At 42.2% G+C, this 19558-nt stretch overlaps 1 protein-coding gene across 7 annotated transcripts in view; it reads left to right on the top strand.

Moving 5' to 3' along the window:
* Positions 1-5702: 5702 nt before the first annotated feature.
* LOC113575405 (ephrin type-B receptor 3) overlaps positions 5703-19558 on the top strand; it is a 46405-nt gene continuing 32549 nt past the window's right edge. For all 7 annotated transcript variants that reach the window (XM_027006890.2, XM_027006887.2, XM_027006885.2 and 4 more), the window contains exon 1: positions 5703-6354. In XM_027006890.2, the coding sequence (XP_026862691.2) occupies positions 6291-6354 (64 nt within the window). In that variant the 5' untranslated portion in view covers positions 5703-6290. The remainder of the gene's footprint in view (positions 6355-19558) is intronic.

Raw genomic sequence — 19558 nt, 5'->3', positions numbered from 1 at the left:
CAGCCTTTATCAGTATTCGTTACAAGTTCCCAAATGTTACTCAATATCTCCAGATGTCCACGGGATTCTCATGAAACTAACTGCAAAAAGATTAATGAAGCCTCCAAACCATTCTGACACTGTGCACTGAGGGCAGAAAGCACGTACACTCTGATCCCACCGCACTCTGCTTGGGTCCTCTCATTTAGCATGTGGATCAGTCAACAGCCTCCCTACAGAAAGGTCCGGAAAAGATGGGGAACATCAATTAGATAGAGGCCTGAATGCACAGAGGGTGCCCAGACATCGCCGGAGATTCTGGTTCCCATTACGCACGCCTGCTTGGGCTGGGAAATATGGGTGGTTTGATCACACACTGCACAACAGTAGGGGACCCATGTTAGAAGTAGCTTGAGCAAATTCAAACCAGATGCATCCATGGCTAGGTGCATTACGGTAAATACTAAAGAGGGCTTCTCTCAAAGGTTCTCCAGAAAGCATCTCAACTACCTTGCACTGTAGGAAAGAAAGAAAGAAAGACTGAAAGAAAGAGTGAAAGAAGAAAACAGCAAACGAATGTTCCATTATGGAGGACATATGGATTTTTAAAACCTGAATTGTAATGTACTTTTCAGGATGAAAATCTTATCAAATTCAGTGTACCCTGGATCACCTCAATCCCAAAATAACCCAACAATCATAGCCGTAATGGGTTTGGAAATCGAATTCCCACTGGGCCCCTTATATCCTGCCTTCTCTGAGGCAGGTAAGGTGTGTTGACATTGACCTATGTACAGCTACAGTAAATAGTCCATTGCAACTGTAGTGTTGTCCCTGTGGAAGTACGCCTGCTCCAGATTGTGTTTGCAGCTGGACGCTGGGGAGGGGTCCAGGGCTGAGCTGGAAGTCTGGATGAAAAGCTGAGGATGACACTTTGTGTTTATGCTGTGCTTAGATGCTTGGAACAATATTGATTCATAGTTGTTATGTAACTGTGACTATTAGTCATTCTGTTATTGAGCTAAAGGTAGACATTTTTCATCATATTGGAGCCTGACAATCATTTGTTAAACTGCTGTTACATTGACATTTTAATATCTTTTTTCAGTTCAATTTGTCAAACCATATAAAGTCATACAAAACTCAACACCAACGTTTATTTTGAAGTGTGATCCTGTGTAAACATTGTGACCTCACATTACTAAAGATGCTTAGAAACTTGTAAATAATTTGTGTTAAAAATGGTCTAAAAATTTTTAGAAAGGGGAATAGATAGGAACTAAGAAACCAAGGCCAGTTTACTAGACTATAAAGAATTTCCTATGGTGATTCATGAACGGCACTGCAATTTAGTCCAAGACTAGCCTTATGCCATGTCCAAGAAACTGACCTAGAAGCAGTAACCTCTTGCTCACTCTCTGTAATTTATATGGGTAAAATCTATCAAATGTATGAGCATGAGGGAAATGTAGGTAGGGAGAAAGAGCATGATCAGTTGAGAGAAAGAGACAGAGAGAAGTAGAGAGAGGTTGAGAGAGAGAGATGAGTGTTGATAAGGAGTTACGGGTGTTTGTGGTGTAAGATGTAGCTGATTTACAGTGTGGTTGTGGTGCCAGGGTTGGGAGGGGTGGGGACTGTTTCGCTCTCTGATCTCTCCTAAGTTTGCGGCTGTGGGGGATTAGGCCCTGCTAAAACCCCACTCCATCTCCTAGTTCAAACCTTACTACATCACTGCATCTACATCTCCCAGCCTGCATTTCTGACTCTCAGAGACTGTCCAGATCCTGTCCCACGAGCCTGTCTCAGCCGGCACTCTGTGGAAAGTGATACAAGCGCGTCTCCTGTGCATTAACACTGCTAGTGGGTAGCATAGTAACATGGGCATGTGGACGGGGGGAGGGTAAACTGGGAGAAGAACTGGGGGCATGCAGTCAGACCAGCAAAGGTGGGGGCGTGGTGGTGGTGGTGGGGTGTAAGTTTGAGAAATTTCCATATGTCCATATGGCAATAAAATGTCTGCCACTTTAGTTATTGAGTTTCTAATGCATGCCAGGTGTGCATTTTTTCTGCACTCTCTGTAGAGTTTCTACAAAAGGAACCTTTTAGGGAATAATCTCACTGCTTTACAAAAAACAGACCTTTAAAGACATGACCATATAATACAAAGCATAGTATACAATTTCACTGTTGCCATTCATAATAATAATAATAATAACAACAACAACAACAATAATAATAATAATAATAATAATAATAATAATCATAAAGGAATAAGAAACAATATTAATCATTACAAACATGTACAAAGCCGACTATAAAAGTCCTACAAAACAATATGGAATGATTTACAGTCATGCAAAATGTGTAGCTGGAACACTGTGTTAAAGCACCTAACCCATATTTTCTGTATTGCAGCAAACAGTCTTTTCTTGAATGGTCTTAACCCTCTTCTAATGTAGTCCTCAAACTAATCACAAATTACTCAGTTAAAACACAACTGTGCCTGCATTGTAAAACAAAACCTAGGAAGGCCTTCACTCACCACTGCATGAACACACGCATGCCCAACCTGTGGCACATGTATTCCTTTACCCAACACTCCGTGAGCACATGCATGCCCAGGCTGTGGCACATGTATGCCTTTACTCACCACATTGTGGCTGCATGCACGACTGCAGTTATAAGAGCACAGACACACGCATGAATAAAAACGTCATGTTTGTGACTGGCTACTATTTTCTTGTGTCCATCAATATTGTGTCTCATTTTTCTTTCTTTTTATTTTAATATAGTTTTGCTTTTGGATCGACTGCATGTTTAGTGTTTGATCATTTCCATCCCTATTTACATATCTATAACAAATCAACTGTTTGCACTAAATGTATAGCAGTTAAATGATAAACATAAGTTAAATAAAAATGCTCAAAATATATACACTATAAAGAACCTAAAACACACAAGATGCATAAAATAATTGTTGAAAGCAAGCAAAAAAGGATTTGTTTCTGTGACCTGTGCTTTGCTCCTGTGTGTGGGTGTGTGTGTGTGTGTGTGTGTGTGTGTGTGAGACGGAGAGAGAGAGAGAGAGAGAGAGAGTGTGTGTGTGTGTGTGTGTGTGTGTGTGTGTGTGTGTGTGTGTGTGTGTGTGTGTGTGTTTGTGTGTCTGCTGTAACCGATCAGTGTGTTTCTATGCTTAACTCCAGGGTCCACTGGTCGGCTGCTTACCCTATTCACTGTGTGTCTTGGCTACCTAAGCTAAAACTTCAGCAGAGCCTGAAACAGTATGCGTAACCCAATCCATTTAACCTATCCCAAAGAGTTTAGAAGTGTTTTACTGCAATTTAATTCATTATACTCTCCATGGTTAAAACTGTATTAACGTATGCTCTCTATTCTCTCAAATATATTTTATAACGTTGCTATGATGTACCAGAAAGAGTCCAATGTTTATCCTGTCCTCTGTTTTAATCCATTTTAAGGAACATGTGTGAGAAAGAATATTATCCACAGTATCTTTTTTGATGGGTGTATGGTATTTCAGGGATTTCAGCAAACTGGAATTGATAACATCAATTTAAACCTCATAATATGATTTTATCAGCCCTCGATATTTTACACTAAGATTATGTAAAATCTGAAATATAAAACAATAATACATAAATATAACATAAGTATAACTTATTTGTAATTATTGTAATTATTTTTTTCACTCCTGGAATGCTGATTCTTTCAAGATACATGGTTGATTGACACTTACATACTATCCAACATGATATATAACATCCTCACCTAGTTTTGTTTTCCAGCGATTTTACCCCATGCCCTAAATTTAGATCTAATATTTCCAAGGTGGTGTTGGTGTTGGGCTTTGGAGGCCTAGGCTATTCACAAGGCTATGGCAAATCCTCAACTCTGATATGAGGCACTGAGTGTATCAGGAAGTGAAACTGACCTGGGAATAACTTAAGTTCACCCTGGGGGTGTCAACAAAAACACAACAGTCAGACAAAGCCAGACCCTGTTACACTTCACCTCCAAGGAAAGCAGGGAAATAGAAGTGAGAACGCCCTGACTGTGAATCCCACTATACCCAGAAACAAACTTCTCAAGCCATCCTGTCTGCCAGACACTTTATCAGGCCGTTGAAAGAGATAGTAAAGGCATGTTAGGATGTGAATTCTAACGTGGTCTGGTCTAGTGTGGATGTTTTGTCAAATGGAAAGATAGTCACTTACCACAAATAAGATAATACAGCCAATAAATCTAACAATTACTTTCATTTAAATTGCACTCTGAAATTCACAGTTACAAGCTTAACAGAAAAAAAGCAGAAATTGCATTGTTATATAATTATTATATATGTAAATAAAGTGTTTTAATTAGTTGTAATAATAATAATAATAATAATAATAATAATAATAATAATAACAACATATTGATATTTAGACATGGATTATTAACAAATATAACCAGAATATTACACGTTTAACAACAACATCTTATGTTTCAGTTAGTAGAATCATGACTAATAATAATAAATTGAAATGCCCAATATAAAAAACTGCTAACTGTCACAACTAACAGAGACTCAGAAGTCCATGGCGAGTTCAAAAGACTGACCACAACATTTTCAGTTATGGGGCTAAATGGAGCTAAACGCAGACATTACAGACGTTTTGTAACTTCCTGGTACAACGTTACGTCTGTGTCTCCACAAATGTGCTACACTAGCTGCCTCATTCACACGGTGGCGAAGTATGTCCGTCACCGGCAGGCAAAGTGAACAGGGCTAATAAAACTATCCATTGAAGGCTGGTGTTTTGTTTTCTGCAGTAAAAGCGAAGGAGGACTACAATCCACAAGCAATTACCTAAGAAAGGCGAATTATTTTGTCCATATGGCGCGTCGCAAACCAGGAAAATTAGACTATATTGACGCGTCTGTTGTAGCCTACTTTTAATGAATAACTCACGATGTTTGCTCGTCACTGAAGGCTGATAAAAACCTGTGACTAAAATAAAATTTTAGAATTACGTCGAACATGCCAATTATATGCAATTGGGTAAACAAAACAGTAAACTCTAGGGTTTTATATAATTCTGCGTTATAGATAGTTTCCTAGAAAAGTTATATCGTTTATTTAATTTTAAAACACAGATTCAATTAAAAATTCTCATTTGCAATATAACTTTAAATGGGCCGGAAAACCGGCCCATTTATTCAGCATACACAATAAAAAAAGTCTCTGTCGTTATTTCATAGGGCACTGATGCAAACTTTGTTTTACCTGGAAATCAGAAGTCACACTTTGCTCCTCATAATTCCCCGTTTTCTTCATACCTAAGGCAGCAAAATGTGGTGCGCAGACGTGAGACCATTTGGTCAGATCGGGATTAGACCTACTCTGTGCGTCGTAACGAATGTTTAACTTAATGCTTTATTGTTATGTAATAAACACGATAAAAAAGGAGGTATTCGAGTTTTCTTCTCGGATAGCAAATTAATTCAAAAGTTAGAGGCCCTCAGGGGGGCGCTCTCAGCCTATTGAAAGACGGTAGGATTTGCTGCCGACCTGTGATTCCCGAGTATGGCTCTGCTGAAGCTGCGACCAGCAGAGAGACTGACAGCTGCTCGAAGACTCCTCCTCCGTGCTCCCATTTACCGCCCAGTCTCACTCACTGCCTGATTTGAAGCAACCGATCTTCATTCCAACGCAAGCGGAGAGACGAGCACCTACGTCCAGCGTTCCGTAGTAGGAGGAATTCGCTCAGGGAATTAATAGGTGTCTCTGTAAAAAGGCAGGTTTCGACCGGAGTAACACTGGTACACGCGTGATGTTTTATTGGACTATAACACGATGCTGATACGAGAAGAATTGGCATTTTAAAACTATTCTTTGCGCAACTGTCGGGATTTCAGTGTGCAACTCTTGAAAACGGACACCGATATCCTGCTAGTATCACTGATGACAAATATCCACGATAAACGCGGGGTAGTTTTGAGAACATTCACCGAGCTCCATTGGTTCCATCGGTCACCAAATGCAGAGTGGACTACTCTCTCGTGGCCGTCTTTGAGTGTCTTAGGCATCTCTCACAGCCCGTGATCAGAAAGTGGGGGTTGTTGGATTATACGAACATTTAAACATCCCTTATATCCTTCGACTTTCCAATTCATTCGGGCTTGGTATATGGAGATAAACCCCTGGACTAAAGGTGAAGTTTCTGGACTGAAGAGCTGAGAGAGTTGGAGCGTTTAGGATTTTACTCCCTCCTTTACGGGGCTATTTTCATGTCCGAGGTCTCTTATTTATGACAATGGATTATATGATGTTTTTATGCAGCTTTCTGCTGCCCCTCTCATCGGCTGTGGAAGGTAAGTATTTGAATTGCTTTTAAGGTGCATTCTCTTGTCCACTTCTGAAAACCCAAACTAAAATATTACGATAGATGTCTTCCGGGAGGATTATGGCAGTGACGCGTCGAAAGGTGTTCTAATTAGGCTAGTTCGGCAGGAATGTAGGATTTATTTTATACAATTATTTGTATTAGTGTGAATGCAGGGATATCTATCTATCTATCTATCTATCTATCTATCTATCTATCTATCTATCTATCTATCTATCTATCTATCTATCTATCTATCTATCTATCTATCTATCTATCTATCTATCTATCTATCTAGATAGATAGATAGATAGATAGATAGATAGATAGATAGATAGATAGATATCATGTCATTCATTTATTTGCTTGAAACGAGCAGTAGCAACTCGGGGGACGGTCTGAGCTGTGTACCTCCATGTGAGATGGACAGACCACTAAAAGTGTGCATAGCGCACGAGGATCTCGGCGGAGTGTACCTAAATTGCTCCGATATATTTAGTCTGTGCTCGAGACCGCAGCCGTATTCGCTTCTTCTTCTACGTGATTAATGCTTATTCTTCTATAGCGCGATTCGATCCCTGTACACAATAGATTTATCTTTTCATTCTAGCTCAAAGGAAATGAGCGCAACCCTGTCTCTCCGCGGGGTGTCCCAGCGTTGCGGGTTTCTCCGCTAGTTAAGGGTATTTGATGCTCGCTGCGCATTCAGGCCAGTTCCATAGTCAGCAACAGTACGCGCATAGCTAGCCCAGGTACTGTAATTGTGGTTTTGAGCAAAGTTTTAGTAGGCTTATAATTAGAAAGTATGCTTTAATATGCTATTAAGTTTAACAGTGTTGTAGTCGGTGTTGTTTGTCGTTAGACATATTTTCATGTTAACTGAAAAACTTACTCTTAATTAAGGTTTTCTCTAGTAGGCTATTTACACTAGTAGGCTGTAGCGTGGCCAAATTGATGTTGTAGTCTATTCATTTCAGATATAAACCCCATTTAGGCTTTTGGTATATGAGCTTCAACAAAATTAAGGATATTAAAATAGTCAATGCACAGATAAATATATTGTATGCGGTTTTAGGGGTGTTATGACCGCTACGAAGTTTTCTTAAGTGATAATTTCTCTGACCATACACTATATTTCATCTTTGTGAGTTTATGATACTGCGCCATCTTTATCATTTACTTTAAGTGAACTGCGCCATATCTTATAATTTATTATCTTTTTTTGACACTGAACTATCCAAATCGCCATCTAATGAATTTTATTACAGACTTCCTCATCCAATATAATTTCTTATATTTAGTCTATTAAATAATAATTTATTTGACAGGTTTTATATTAATCACACATTAGATAACTTATTTTCGGGTTACTTGTGTTGTAATAATTTTATGTTGTGTGTAGTTACAGCGGTGAAACGCTATGACATTCACGGGTTACAAAAGTTAATGTATCAATTTATATATATATATATATAATATATATATTATATATATATATATATATATATATGTGCAAGACTACTACTAGTTATGTAGCTCATACAGATTTGAACTGGACTCGACTCGATTTGCATTGAGCGGTTGACTGCTCTGCGCCTGAAGTTGTAATTTCGTGTTTTCTTAAATTATAATCTAGTGTATCTATAAAATTGCCGTGAGCTGCCGTGAGCTGGTTCAGGTCTCAGTTAAGAGATTAATATGGCTTGCTGATTTATTATCCTCTCGGAGACCTCAGAAACACTGAAGTTTATGGTTTTCTCAAAAGAGGAGTTAACTGCCAGCGGACTATGCACAACACAAACACAAACGAGTCTAACACTCAAATATGAGTTATTCAATAGCTTTCTTTGTTGAAGTAACATAATAGTAATTTGTATAATAAATACTCGGATAAAAATAGCTATTACAGCACATTAAATATAGATGCCAACGCCACTGTGGCCTTCTGTGTCGATTGAAAGTGTGATTCTATCTTGGCCAATAGTTTCCCTATAGGGCACTCTACACAACCAGCTCACTTGATTGCTGTCCGTAAATGTAGTGCTTTGCATGTTTTCCGCGATAACTGATTACATATCGTTTTCAGTTGTTCAAATGACATATTTCTGTCGGTCCGTTTTCAGGCCTATTCTCTGTGTAATGAATTGTTTGTATCCTGTAAACCATACTAAATGTAGGCCTACCTTTAGTCTTGAGTTATTTGCTTTCAATCTATCTGCTGCCATAATCCACAAATTGTAACTTTAGAGCACTAACACTAATGTCCACTGAACTAAAATGGAAAATAACATGAAAAATTAATTAACAAGCAGCTTCCAAAGCAAAGTAAAACGAAATGAAGCAAGAAATTGTGAAAAGCGGGTGTAGCAGTTAAACAAAAGCAGTTTGCATGTGCTTCCTCGATTTGACGACATAATACAAAGTGCATTACCATGTAGCACCTCAGCAGATTGACAAATCTCTTTCTGTTTTATGAATGGCGGCGCATAAGATGGAGAGGAACCTTGATAGTGGTAAACGTAGCAAAACGTCAAAACGTAACATTTACCCGCTTTAATGCATATTTTATTCTATATGCACTACTCAGCCTTGCGCGCGCATGTGTGTGTGTGTGTGTGTGTGTGTGTGAGAGAGAGAGAGAGAGAGAGAGAGAGAGAGAGAGAGAGAGAGAGAGAGAGAGGGAGATAAGTTGCAGGTGGGTGTTCCCGACTTCTTACTCTGAGTGCTTTCCGGACAGTCTCACAGACACGATCATTTGTTCAGGATATTTCGATCTTGACCATTCCCTCTGAATGTAATGCGATCTTGAACGTTTTAGCCGAGTCTTACAGATGATGTCTGTGTAATGAGACGTTTGTGTGAGCAGACCTTGTTTTCTGGTCCTGTATGCCCAAGTAAAGTAGTAAAATCCTTCCCAGATCGTCTGTCCGTGAAGCCTGATGCCATTTTAACTAAGCGTATTCTTTTTTCATATCCTTGTTTCTTCATTTTGGTAACTTCTACAGTAATTTATTCTTACGTTTATTCGTATATTTATTTATTTCTTGATAGTAAAAAGATAGATCTAATTTCAGGCCTGGTTTTAATTCTCTCCTCTCCACCTCTCCGAGGCCCTTCATCATTAGTCTCTTTAACCCCAACGGTCTAGAGGCAGGGGCCATTTTGTTCTGAACACTTGTTCCGAGTTAAGCGAGGGAATCTGAGGCACCCTTCATCAGAGACACTACCGACACTTTGTTCACTTAGGACAGGAGACCAAAAATAAACGTCCATAAGCACATAATCGCGTGCGTTATAAATGTAGCTTACAAGGACAGATTATCTAAACAAAGATCATTTATGGACCATTTGACCTCATAAGTCTACCACGGAATGTCAATGGCAGTTTCCTTTTTTGGTCTAAGTGAAAGTGAATGAAAATATGTGGAATTAATAGGCGTTGTGCCGTTGTACATGCGTAGAGGCTGTTAAGTTTCCATATGTTCTACACTTTTATCTACGCGAAAATACAATCACTAAGGATAATACAGTCACTAAGGATAAGAAAGCTTCATACACACAGAGAGCGAAGCCAAGCCTGTAGGCTACTGGACTACTTAGACAAACTAAATTAACATTACAGAAAAAAGATGGAAACCTAGATTTCGAAGAAGAGCGGAAGAGTTAGACGGTTAGTAGGACACGAAACTCGCGACAAATATCATTAAACTGAGAGAACAACTTTAGGCTTCTTTGTTTTTTATTAGTTTTAAGAAACCCCTAAATATGTACAACATATTTTTGGCACATTTTGGCGTTTTAAACAAGCATTAATCAATTTATTCGTAAGCTAATTTTAAATCGAAAGCCTAGGCTGCATTACCTAAAATATATCATTTATTTATTTATTATTTATTTTATTATTGTTATTATTATTATTAGAAGTAGTAATAGTAGTAGTAGTAGTAGTAATAATAATAATAATAATAATAATAATAATAATAATAATAAAGAAGAAGAAATAGTATTAGTATTAGTATTATCGTTAGTAGGCTAATACTCGGGCCTGTTTTCATCCGTTTGAAGAACTTTATCGCTACCTTACGTCTAAAATGCAGTGACTGCTGCTGTTTCAACAATTTTAGAGTTCAGTGATCAAGAGGTAAAAAGTTTGGGTGCCAAAGAAAACACTTGTTCACTAGAAAAACGACTTGAAACGCTTAGATCCCGCGATGTGTTTCAGCATATTATACATATGTAACCGTTATGCGAAATACGCACATAAAAATATACAGAAAGTATTCACTGTCTATTTATAGGCCTACAGTCAATATTTTTCTACATATTTTCTAAATTAAGTTATTTTAAGTAGAAAAGCTAAATACATGTGTTCAGTTTTCTTTTTGTGAATAGAATAAAAAAAGATTATGCTTTTGACTATTTATTATAATTTTTTAATATATAATTTAATTACATAATTGTTGGCTGTATCCTAAAAAACATACATAAATTGATAGATCATGATTATTTCTTAAAATATATAGGGTTTAAACGTTTAGTTTTAGCTTTAGAGTCAATTTCTTTAACATACAGTAATTTATGAAGTAAGTTATGTGATTAGAAAATGTGAGGACTTTATTGGCCTTTAAGTTAAAAGATAAAAATTATATTATTTTAATTTTAAATGCTGTTGGCATATGCGTGTGTGTGTGTGTGTGTGTGTGTGTGTGTGTGTGTGTGTGTAGAAAGCCTTCTCTATACTAAAATACCATTGAGCTTCCTGGGTTGTACTAAATCGGTGTATAGGATCAGACTGAGGGAGCCACATGTTAAACAGAGACCGTGTTTAACAGATGACCACTGTCTTAGCTGCATGAGCTCCAGAATGCCAGCCACAGCTTTGAGGAGTTCTGGGCCTCGTCAGCCCTGCCAGGCTCATAGGTGTACTGAGACCCAGCGCTAGTCATCTGACTCACACACACACACACACACACACACACACACACACACACACACACACACACACAAATAAGCCAAGTGTTGGTCTGAGAAAGGCTGGAACTGTAAAATCAGATGAGTCTCTTGGCCCCTGTGAGGACTAAGTGGCTGTGCTGACACCCTGTGCTTAATAAACGGTTTTGCTAATTGAAGCAGGAGTGTGCAGGATGCTGACTGGAATGCAAAGCTCACTGCTTTCAGCACCAGAGCTTGAAGACACTGTGCTGGCAGCTGATGGAGTGGAGCTCTGAATACCTCGCATGGCAGAGTGAGGAGCAAATGTGCGTGGGGCTGCCATGCCCTGCAGTCTGCTGCTGCCAAATTCCCCCTACTGCTGTCTGCAGCCACCGAAGCGGAACGAGGCAGACAGATAGGGAGGAAAGCAGAGGGAGACAGATAGGGAGATGGAGAAAAAGAGAGACGGGGTAGCTTTCTGTTGCTTCTGTTTTGCGGGTCGGGTCATACTGGCCAGTGATCTCTCTGCTGCCAGGATTCATCTGACAAAAAGAGAGAAGAAACCTCACACAGAAGAATAAAACAAAAGTCACATGATGACAGGTTGCATTAAATCCCTGTTCCATCTCGATGGTTTTCCAATTCAGGCTTGACCAGGGAGTTTGGAGCTGTAGGTTTCTGGTTTAGTGACCAACCACATCAGCGAAGTGTGGCTTTTTTGGAGTTTGTTTGTTTTTTCCTCCTCATTTCACACCTGTTAGAATACAATTTTATTCTGTTTCATTAACAGCTGATGAATGACAACATAAGTTTAATGACTGTTATAGTTATTCTTTTACAGGTGCTTGAAGATCACACTCTGAGTCCAGCAGCAATGAGACATGAGAAAGACAGCATAATGGCAGTATAAATGGTGTACCTTGTATTAACCCTTTCCTCTTCTGAGACTAAGCAGGAAGGAATATCTATGTATTTTTTCTGATAAATTGTCCTTACTGTGACTCAGCAAACTTGATAAACTTGAAGGAAACAATGAGGCTAGAAGACAGCATGAGTCAAGCAGTAACGTGACTTTGCCTGTGGTCTTATGCAGACGTAAAATTGTGCACAGACAACGGGAGCCCATCAGCCCTACATATACATGCCTGCCATGTTCCTTCCAGATGACTAACAGAGTTTTAAGAGACCGAGGGCCTGATCACTTCCCGGAGCCTTTCGTTTATGAGCTGACGTTACACATTTAGCCAGGGAAGCAGAAAGATTCTTTAATATTTGTCTTTTTTTAAACTTCCATCTATTAAAGCGTGTTGAGCCTTTTCCAACACCGGGTCTTAGCTTTGAAAATATTGTTAAAAGTCGAGTAAATGAGAGATTGTATGGGTCAGGAGCAAGTATGCGAGAGTTTTACATGCCGCCAGGCTTCAGGGTTACACGTTAATGGTTGCCTGAACCTTTTGCTACTTTTCAACCCCAATCGAGCAAATGAGGGAATGTGTGGCCTGGTGAGTCCCAGGGGGAAGGGCCAAAGCTGCAGCTCTGGGTGCAAACGTCCCCGCCGATTAGCAGCCTGCCCGTGTGTGAAGGGCTGCCTTAGAATGGATACTAAAATCCAAGCTGTGAGTCGTTTGGGCCTCACGTGCTGTAAAACACCTCCACATGCTCCTGGTCCCAACATCACACACAGGCAGGAAGCCTCTCAGCCTCTCTGCTGTGCCCTCGCCATTAGACTTGTGCTAAATCTGCTCTCGCCATCAGCGGCGCTGGAGCAGCTCCTTTGTGCTGGTCCACGGCGGCCTGTTTTTTTTATTAAAGCATTGTTATCTCCCCCGATCAGCACAGGCCGGTTCAGATTAAGCAGTCTCCCATTAAAATACTTCACTGGGTTGGGGAGCAGTGAATCTCATTTCTTCACATACTTGTTGTTATTGGGGGGTGGAGGTGTGAAGACAGTAGGGGGCTTCTGCTGCAGTCCTGCACCAAATGTGTTGGTGTCTAGGCCGATCATTTTAGTGTGGCCTCTCTCTCACACCTCTGCATGTGGAGATGGGTGGAGGGATACAAGGGACTCTGGTGAGATAGACATGGTGTGCTTGGAACAGCAGAAGAACTTCTCGCGTTCTTCTGTGTGTCAGCTGATCTGGCGTAGCAGTCTCTTTAGAGAGAACATGCTTTTTGTCATACAGTTAGCACTAAATATGTTTGATTTCCCCATGCGGATACATCTGGAGAGATTTCCATACAGACATTTGACATTTTTGTCCTTTGTTGCCTAACTTTCAAGTATACTGAGGTCCTGTTCAAAAATGTACGTGTCCTGTACAGTAGCAGTTCATCTTTTTTTTTTACTCACAGCAGAATGCAGGATCAAGGAGAACTGTTTGAAGTCTGCATGCAGCCCTGCAGCGACAGTGGTATCGAAGACTGTTAGCATAATTTACTCTGACAAATGTCTCTGTGGTCACAGGGTCAGGACTCACACCCAGCCAGACGATCCAGTTGAATCAATGAAAATGATTAGTTTATGGCTGTCACACACAATCGATCAGCCTTCATCCTCACCCTTTTTAGCTTTCAGGGATTAACTTTTGAAGAAGTGTCTCATGACTTGACCTTTAGGAGGGGGTAGAGAGGAACAGATGGGGAGGAGGGAGCACGGAGGGTATCAGCCCTCGCCAGCTAGCAAATCCAGCCGTTACGCAGAGAGAGATCACAGCTTTCCCAGGAGCCTACAGGTAGAGACACAGTTCACAGGATTCTGCAGGTGGGGAGAGACATACTTGAGCAGTGAGCCCTTTTACACACACACACACACACACACACACACACACACAGAGTGGCTGTCTGGGCTCCTCCTCAGTGGGGTGCTGATACCAGGCTGATTGTCAGGTATGGCTGTGTGCCCCAGAGCCATGGTCATCAGAGGCAGAGGGCTTATCTGTTATTAAAGTTCTCTGGACCTTAACCACAGAGATGGGTACAGCACTGGACAAAGGCAGGAAGGTAGGAGGAGAGATGGGCTCACTCTTACAAGCTACTCAGTATGGTATTGGTTGACCTGTTCGGCTGAAAGGGTGCTGAGAGCGGGTCCAGTAGAAAAGTCGGGGCAGGGGTTGAGGTCACTCAGCTGGAATAAGGGTCTTGGGATTGGGAAGGTTATAGAGCGCTAATACACACACACTCCTTCTCTGCCCTGGAAAGCTTCCACTGATGCATCTTCATATCTTCTGTTTAATTAGCTCCATCTACCTTGGCCCAAGAACAGAAACACAAGTCTCCTCCTAACAATACACCCATGTCCCCCTCTCTCTCTCTCTCTCTCTCTCTCTCTCTCTCTCTCTCTCTCTCTCTCCTCTCTCTCTCTCTCTCTCTCTCTCGCTCTCTCTTGCTCTCTCTCTCTCTTTCTCTCTATATTTCCAGTCCTCTCTCTTTGTCTCTCTCTTTTCTTTTGTCTCTCTCTGTCTCCCTCTCACTCTTTCATTCTTTTTTTCCCCGTGCAAACCGGTGGCTGTAACGTGAGTGGGTAAGACTCTGCCGATGGATTTAAATTGTTTTGCCAACTCTCGACGTCAGGGTCAGCCATTGGAGCATCAGCTTGTGGAATGTGTACAGGTGAATCATGCCTGTCTGACAAGCACAGGAGAACCGGCCAGCAAGCAAAAATAAGCCAAAAGACTTGCGCTGAATAAAATCTTCTGATTTTGCAGATCTATATTAGTGTTTGTTGTGTCTCTGCTGGGGCCCAGAGGTGGTGTGTTTAGACCTTTCATGCATCCCCTGTTTGTGAGTTATTATCCAATCATTTTTACTGTCTCTTAAAATGAGGAATTGTAGTGCTGTGTGCTTCATGTGATATATTGCAGAACAAACAGTAAGAGTGCATCAGCAGCAGCTAAATATAGGAGAATACAGGAGGCCAACCTGGCATGGTGGAATAAATGGAAACACACACAGAGGTAGAGAGTAAGAGAGATAGAGGGGGGGGAGAGAGAGTGAGTGAGAAAGAGAGAGAGGGAGAGAGAGAGAAAGAGTGAGAGACAGAGAGAGAGAGAGAGAGAGAGAGACAGACAGAGAGAGAGAGAGACATACTAAGGGGATAATATAACTGTGTATCATCTTTGTTTACTATCTCTTCACTTCCCAGTCTCTCTCCCTTCCATTCCTCTCTTTCTGTCTCTCTCTGTACTCCCCTCTGCATGTGATGGTCTCTTATCAGAGAGAGCTCCTAATTGCAGTATTATTTCGCTGGTCTGTTATCTATCCCTGGTGTGGTATAAAAAGCCAGTTGTAGCTCAGCAGCTGGGAGGCAGGCGGCTGTGCGGTAGCCAGGCCTTTGTTCTGCCTGCGCACTGATAAGATTTGACATGAACTCCGTGCATGTGTGTGGGCGTGTTTGTGTGTGTGTGTGAGCAGGTGTACGCTTGTGTGTGTGTGTGTGTGTATGTGTGTGTGTGTGTGTGAGCAGGTGTATGCTCGTGTGTGTGTCTGCGTGTGTGTGTGTGTGTGTGTGTGTGTGTGTGCGTGCATACGTGTGTGTGTGTGTGAGCAGGTCTGTGCTCGTGTGTGTGTGTGTGTGAGCAGGTGTGTGCTCGTGTGTGTGTGCTTGTGTGTGTGTGTGTGTGTGCGCGTGTGTGTGCTCATGTGTGTGTGTGTGCGTGCATGCGTGTGTGTGTGTGTGTGTGTGTCTGTGTGTGTATGTGTGTGTGTGAGTGGACTGAGACGTGTCTTTAGTTCAGATCAGAGGTGAGGCATTCGTGTGTGCTTCCGCTCTATGGCGTTGTTTCCAGTGAGAGGCACAATGGCGTATCTGTATGCAGAGCACCTGGAGCTCTGACACCTACACGACATGCCTGACGTGCGTTGTGCCGTGCAAGTGTTGTACAGCATCAGAGAGCAGCACTTTGCCCCGTTCTTTAAGTCAAAGAACACAGATGCTCCACCATGAAGGCCAGAAAGCTTCAGACAGATGCCGCCTGACGCCGTCCTGGGAGCAAGTGTAACAGAGGCGTCTAACAGTAGATGGCAAGCCTGAAGGGACATGAGAGTGAGAGTTAACTGCTGAAGGGTGTGAAAGCAGGCATATTGACATGAAAGACAGTGGAGACAAACACCAGAGTCAGATAACCAGGCAGCAGATGGGTTGGTGTGTGAGGGGGCCATATTTCAAATAGAGAGTACACTCACCAAGTCCTTTCCTTCTTTCCCTGGTCGTGTCCTCCGGGACTGGGGGCTAAGAGGAGGGTGATGATTAGTGATTCAATTTAGCCTCCCATCAATCAATGGAAAGGCCATGGAGGAGACGGCTGTTGGTGCTACTCCTACACTCAGCATGCGTGGGCTGACAGGGGTAGTGCTTTTCTCCGGGGGGCAGGTTCTTCTTCCTTGGTTAATTAAGCAGGCAGCTTGCCACTGCACTTACTTATTCATGAAGCTTTGCTTCGATCGGATGCCACTTGGTTGGAAGAGGCTGGCTAATTAGTCTGGCACTTATAGGCAATCTATAGCACTGGAGTCAGTATGGGGCCGTGGGAGCCTGCTGGAGATTTAATCGCTACTTAGACTGAGGACAGGCGTGCTAAACTATGTGAAAGTGTGATGTATTAATAAGGGAGACTGTACGAGACAATGCAGTAGTACTATAACCACAAGGCCACAAACATAGCAGAGAATCCTATCAGGCCCTCCAGGAGAACAGTGTCCGGGCTCCAAGGAAAGTTGTTTATTGAAGTGAGCGCATGGAAACTGTTCAGACAGGCTGTAATGACTACCAGCCCAGCTGAACACACTGGGCATTTTGACTGAGGTTTTCTTCAGCGCACATGTTTGTGTCTCACGCTATGTGCAGAGGTACTCATGGCAAATTAGGGAAAGCTGCAAAAATAGATTTTCTACTAACATTATTTATAGTATTAGTTTATATGAACAAACCATGAGCATTTGCATTAATTAGACATTAAGTAAACTTAAAGTCCTGGACATCATGACCCGATGACAATCATTCTTCATGGGCAGTGAGCTGTTCCTTTTGCTCACTTTAGTGACATCGAAGTCCATTTGGTGGTTTGCAAAGATGCCCTTCACTCACACTGCAGTAATGCTGCTAAAAACACGGCTTGCATTGCCTAAAGTTGTTAGATGTTAATGGTTTGTTAATATTACCTAACATAAATAATGTTACTGTAATTAGTGAACCCTTAATGTAAAATGTTACTCTTAGGCATATGTTTAAGAGAATAATAATTTTGTTGCTTTGGCAGCAATTATATTCCTGTTCTCTTTGTGATTCGTAGCCCTCAGAGTGCATGTGAGTTAGTGAGAGAGAGAGAGAGATGGAGAGAACGACAAAGACCTTGCAAGTGGTTTCAAGGTGATGGCCTTGAGAGAATGACCGTTACGGTGGTCATGGCTGGCTGTAGTGGGGACCAAGCCGATAGAGTGGTGGCAGAGCCAGTGGAGTGGGGACGGAGCCAGTGTGGTGAGGACTAAGCAGGTGCAGTGGGGACGGAACCATTGCAGAGGGACTGCTGTTTGAAGGACCCACCACACAGCTTCCACTCAGCCCACACCCTGCTGTGGTCTGGAACAGAGCTCACATATTGAACTCATTCTGAGACCACCAAGAAATAAAATAATACCTGTGTGTGCATGTCTAAAGAAATCTGAAGATTCACCTCTAGTTAGACTGTCAGGGTGTGGTATAGAGCTCTGTAATTATAGCAGTAGTCGCCAGATCGGCTTCATGGGGCCAGTGTATGTTTGGATGTGTGTGTGCGTGTGTGGGTTTGGGTGTGTGAGAGAAAGAGGACAGTGGTGTGTCATCCCTAGACCTGTCATTTTCTCTTTACCTGCTGACTCCATTCAGAGGCTCCAGCCCATTCTCACTAGCCCTGTCTTTATATCTTTTTGTCCCTGGAAGGCCCCCATAAAAGAGGTCTGGCGCTGGTGCTCTGTAGACTGACTGAACTCTCTTCCTGCTGTTTCATGTTGCCGCTGGGCTACTAAGCAGCGTGCGTTTCCACACACGCTTTATTACTTTGCTGTGCTTGTTGTGATTGATCTATTAGTCACTTATTGACTGTGGATTATTTTGACCCTCTTTGACTCCAGCACCTGCCTTCATGGCAATAACACCCCCCCCACCCTCCACCCCACCCTCCTCTCTCTCTCTCTCTCTCTCTCTCTCTTTCTCTCACTCTCTAGATGATTTCCCCCAGGATCTTCCGGTGCCCTGTTCTCTTATCCCTCTCTTTCTTCCTGTACCACACTTCTACACTTCTGTTGGCTGCCATCCGCCGACCACCCCCACCCGACTCCACCCCCCTCTCTCTGTGTGGTACTCAGTCCCCTGCTGGGTGGTGGTGGGGGGGGCAGAGACCTTTGCTCTGGCTTTAGTTACACATCAATGAAGGGTGAATAATGCATCAGCTTACCCTGCTGTTACCGCCCGGTCAGGCAGTCAGAGGTGGAGCTTCCCCACACCCTCGACAGCGTATGTCTCCTCATCGTCCTCCAAAGAATGACCACACCCCTCACACCTGCCTTACACACATCACGTCAGACCATATTACAGTATTTCATGTTTGCTGGCCTGGATGGGAGCTTTGTGTGTGTGTGTGTGTGCGTGCGCATGTGTGTGTGTATGTGTGTGTGTCTGTGTATGTGTGTACGTGTGTGTGTGTGTCTGTGTATGTTTGTGTTGTTTGTGTGTGTGTGGACGTGCATGTGTGCGTGTGTCTGTGTATGATTGTGTGTGTGTGTGTGTGTGTGTGTGTGTGTGTGTGTGTGTGGTGGGGGGGTAATGGACTTGCGGGGTCATAAGGAGACTGTGGCTTTAATTTTGCACAGGTCAAGAGCTGGCAGTGACCCCCATAAAGTGAGAGTTAATGGCTGCCAGTGAGCTGGCTTTATTCCCATTCGCCCACAGAGGACAGCAGAACCTCAGCTGATGGACTGCTCACGTGTAAACGTTAAGCTCAGAGGTTTGACCTCTGATTTATGTCTAGACTGTCTTTGACCCCCCCACCCCTCACACCTGCCTTACACACACACACACACACACATACACACACAGCTCATTCCAGAATATCTGTGTACCAAGTCTTTCTGTAATTGGTCAGAGACATTAAAGTCCCTGGACATATGGACTGCGGTGCCCAGCATTGGACAGCAGCATTTCTGCTGAAGGGTTTCAATCACTAACCCTTGAGCTGCACATCACTTCACTACAGGTACGATACTATCTAGAGCTACAACACGCCAGACCA

This window comes from Electrophorus electricus, chromosome 26, assembly GCF_013358815.1.
Source record: "Electrophorus electricus isolate fEleEle1 chromosome 26, fEleEle1.pri, whole genome shotgun sequence".
Classification (NCBI taxonomy): Eukaryota; Metazoa; Chordata; class Actinopteri; order Gymnotiformes; family Gymnotidae; genus Electrophorus; species Electrophorus electricus.
Note: the sequence above shows the minus strand (reverse complement) of the source record. Positions and strands in the feature narration are given on the sequence as shown.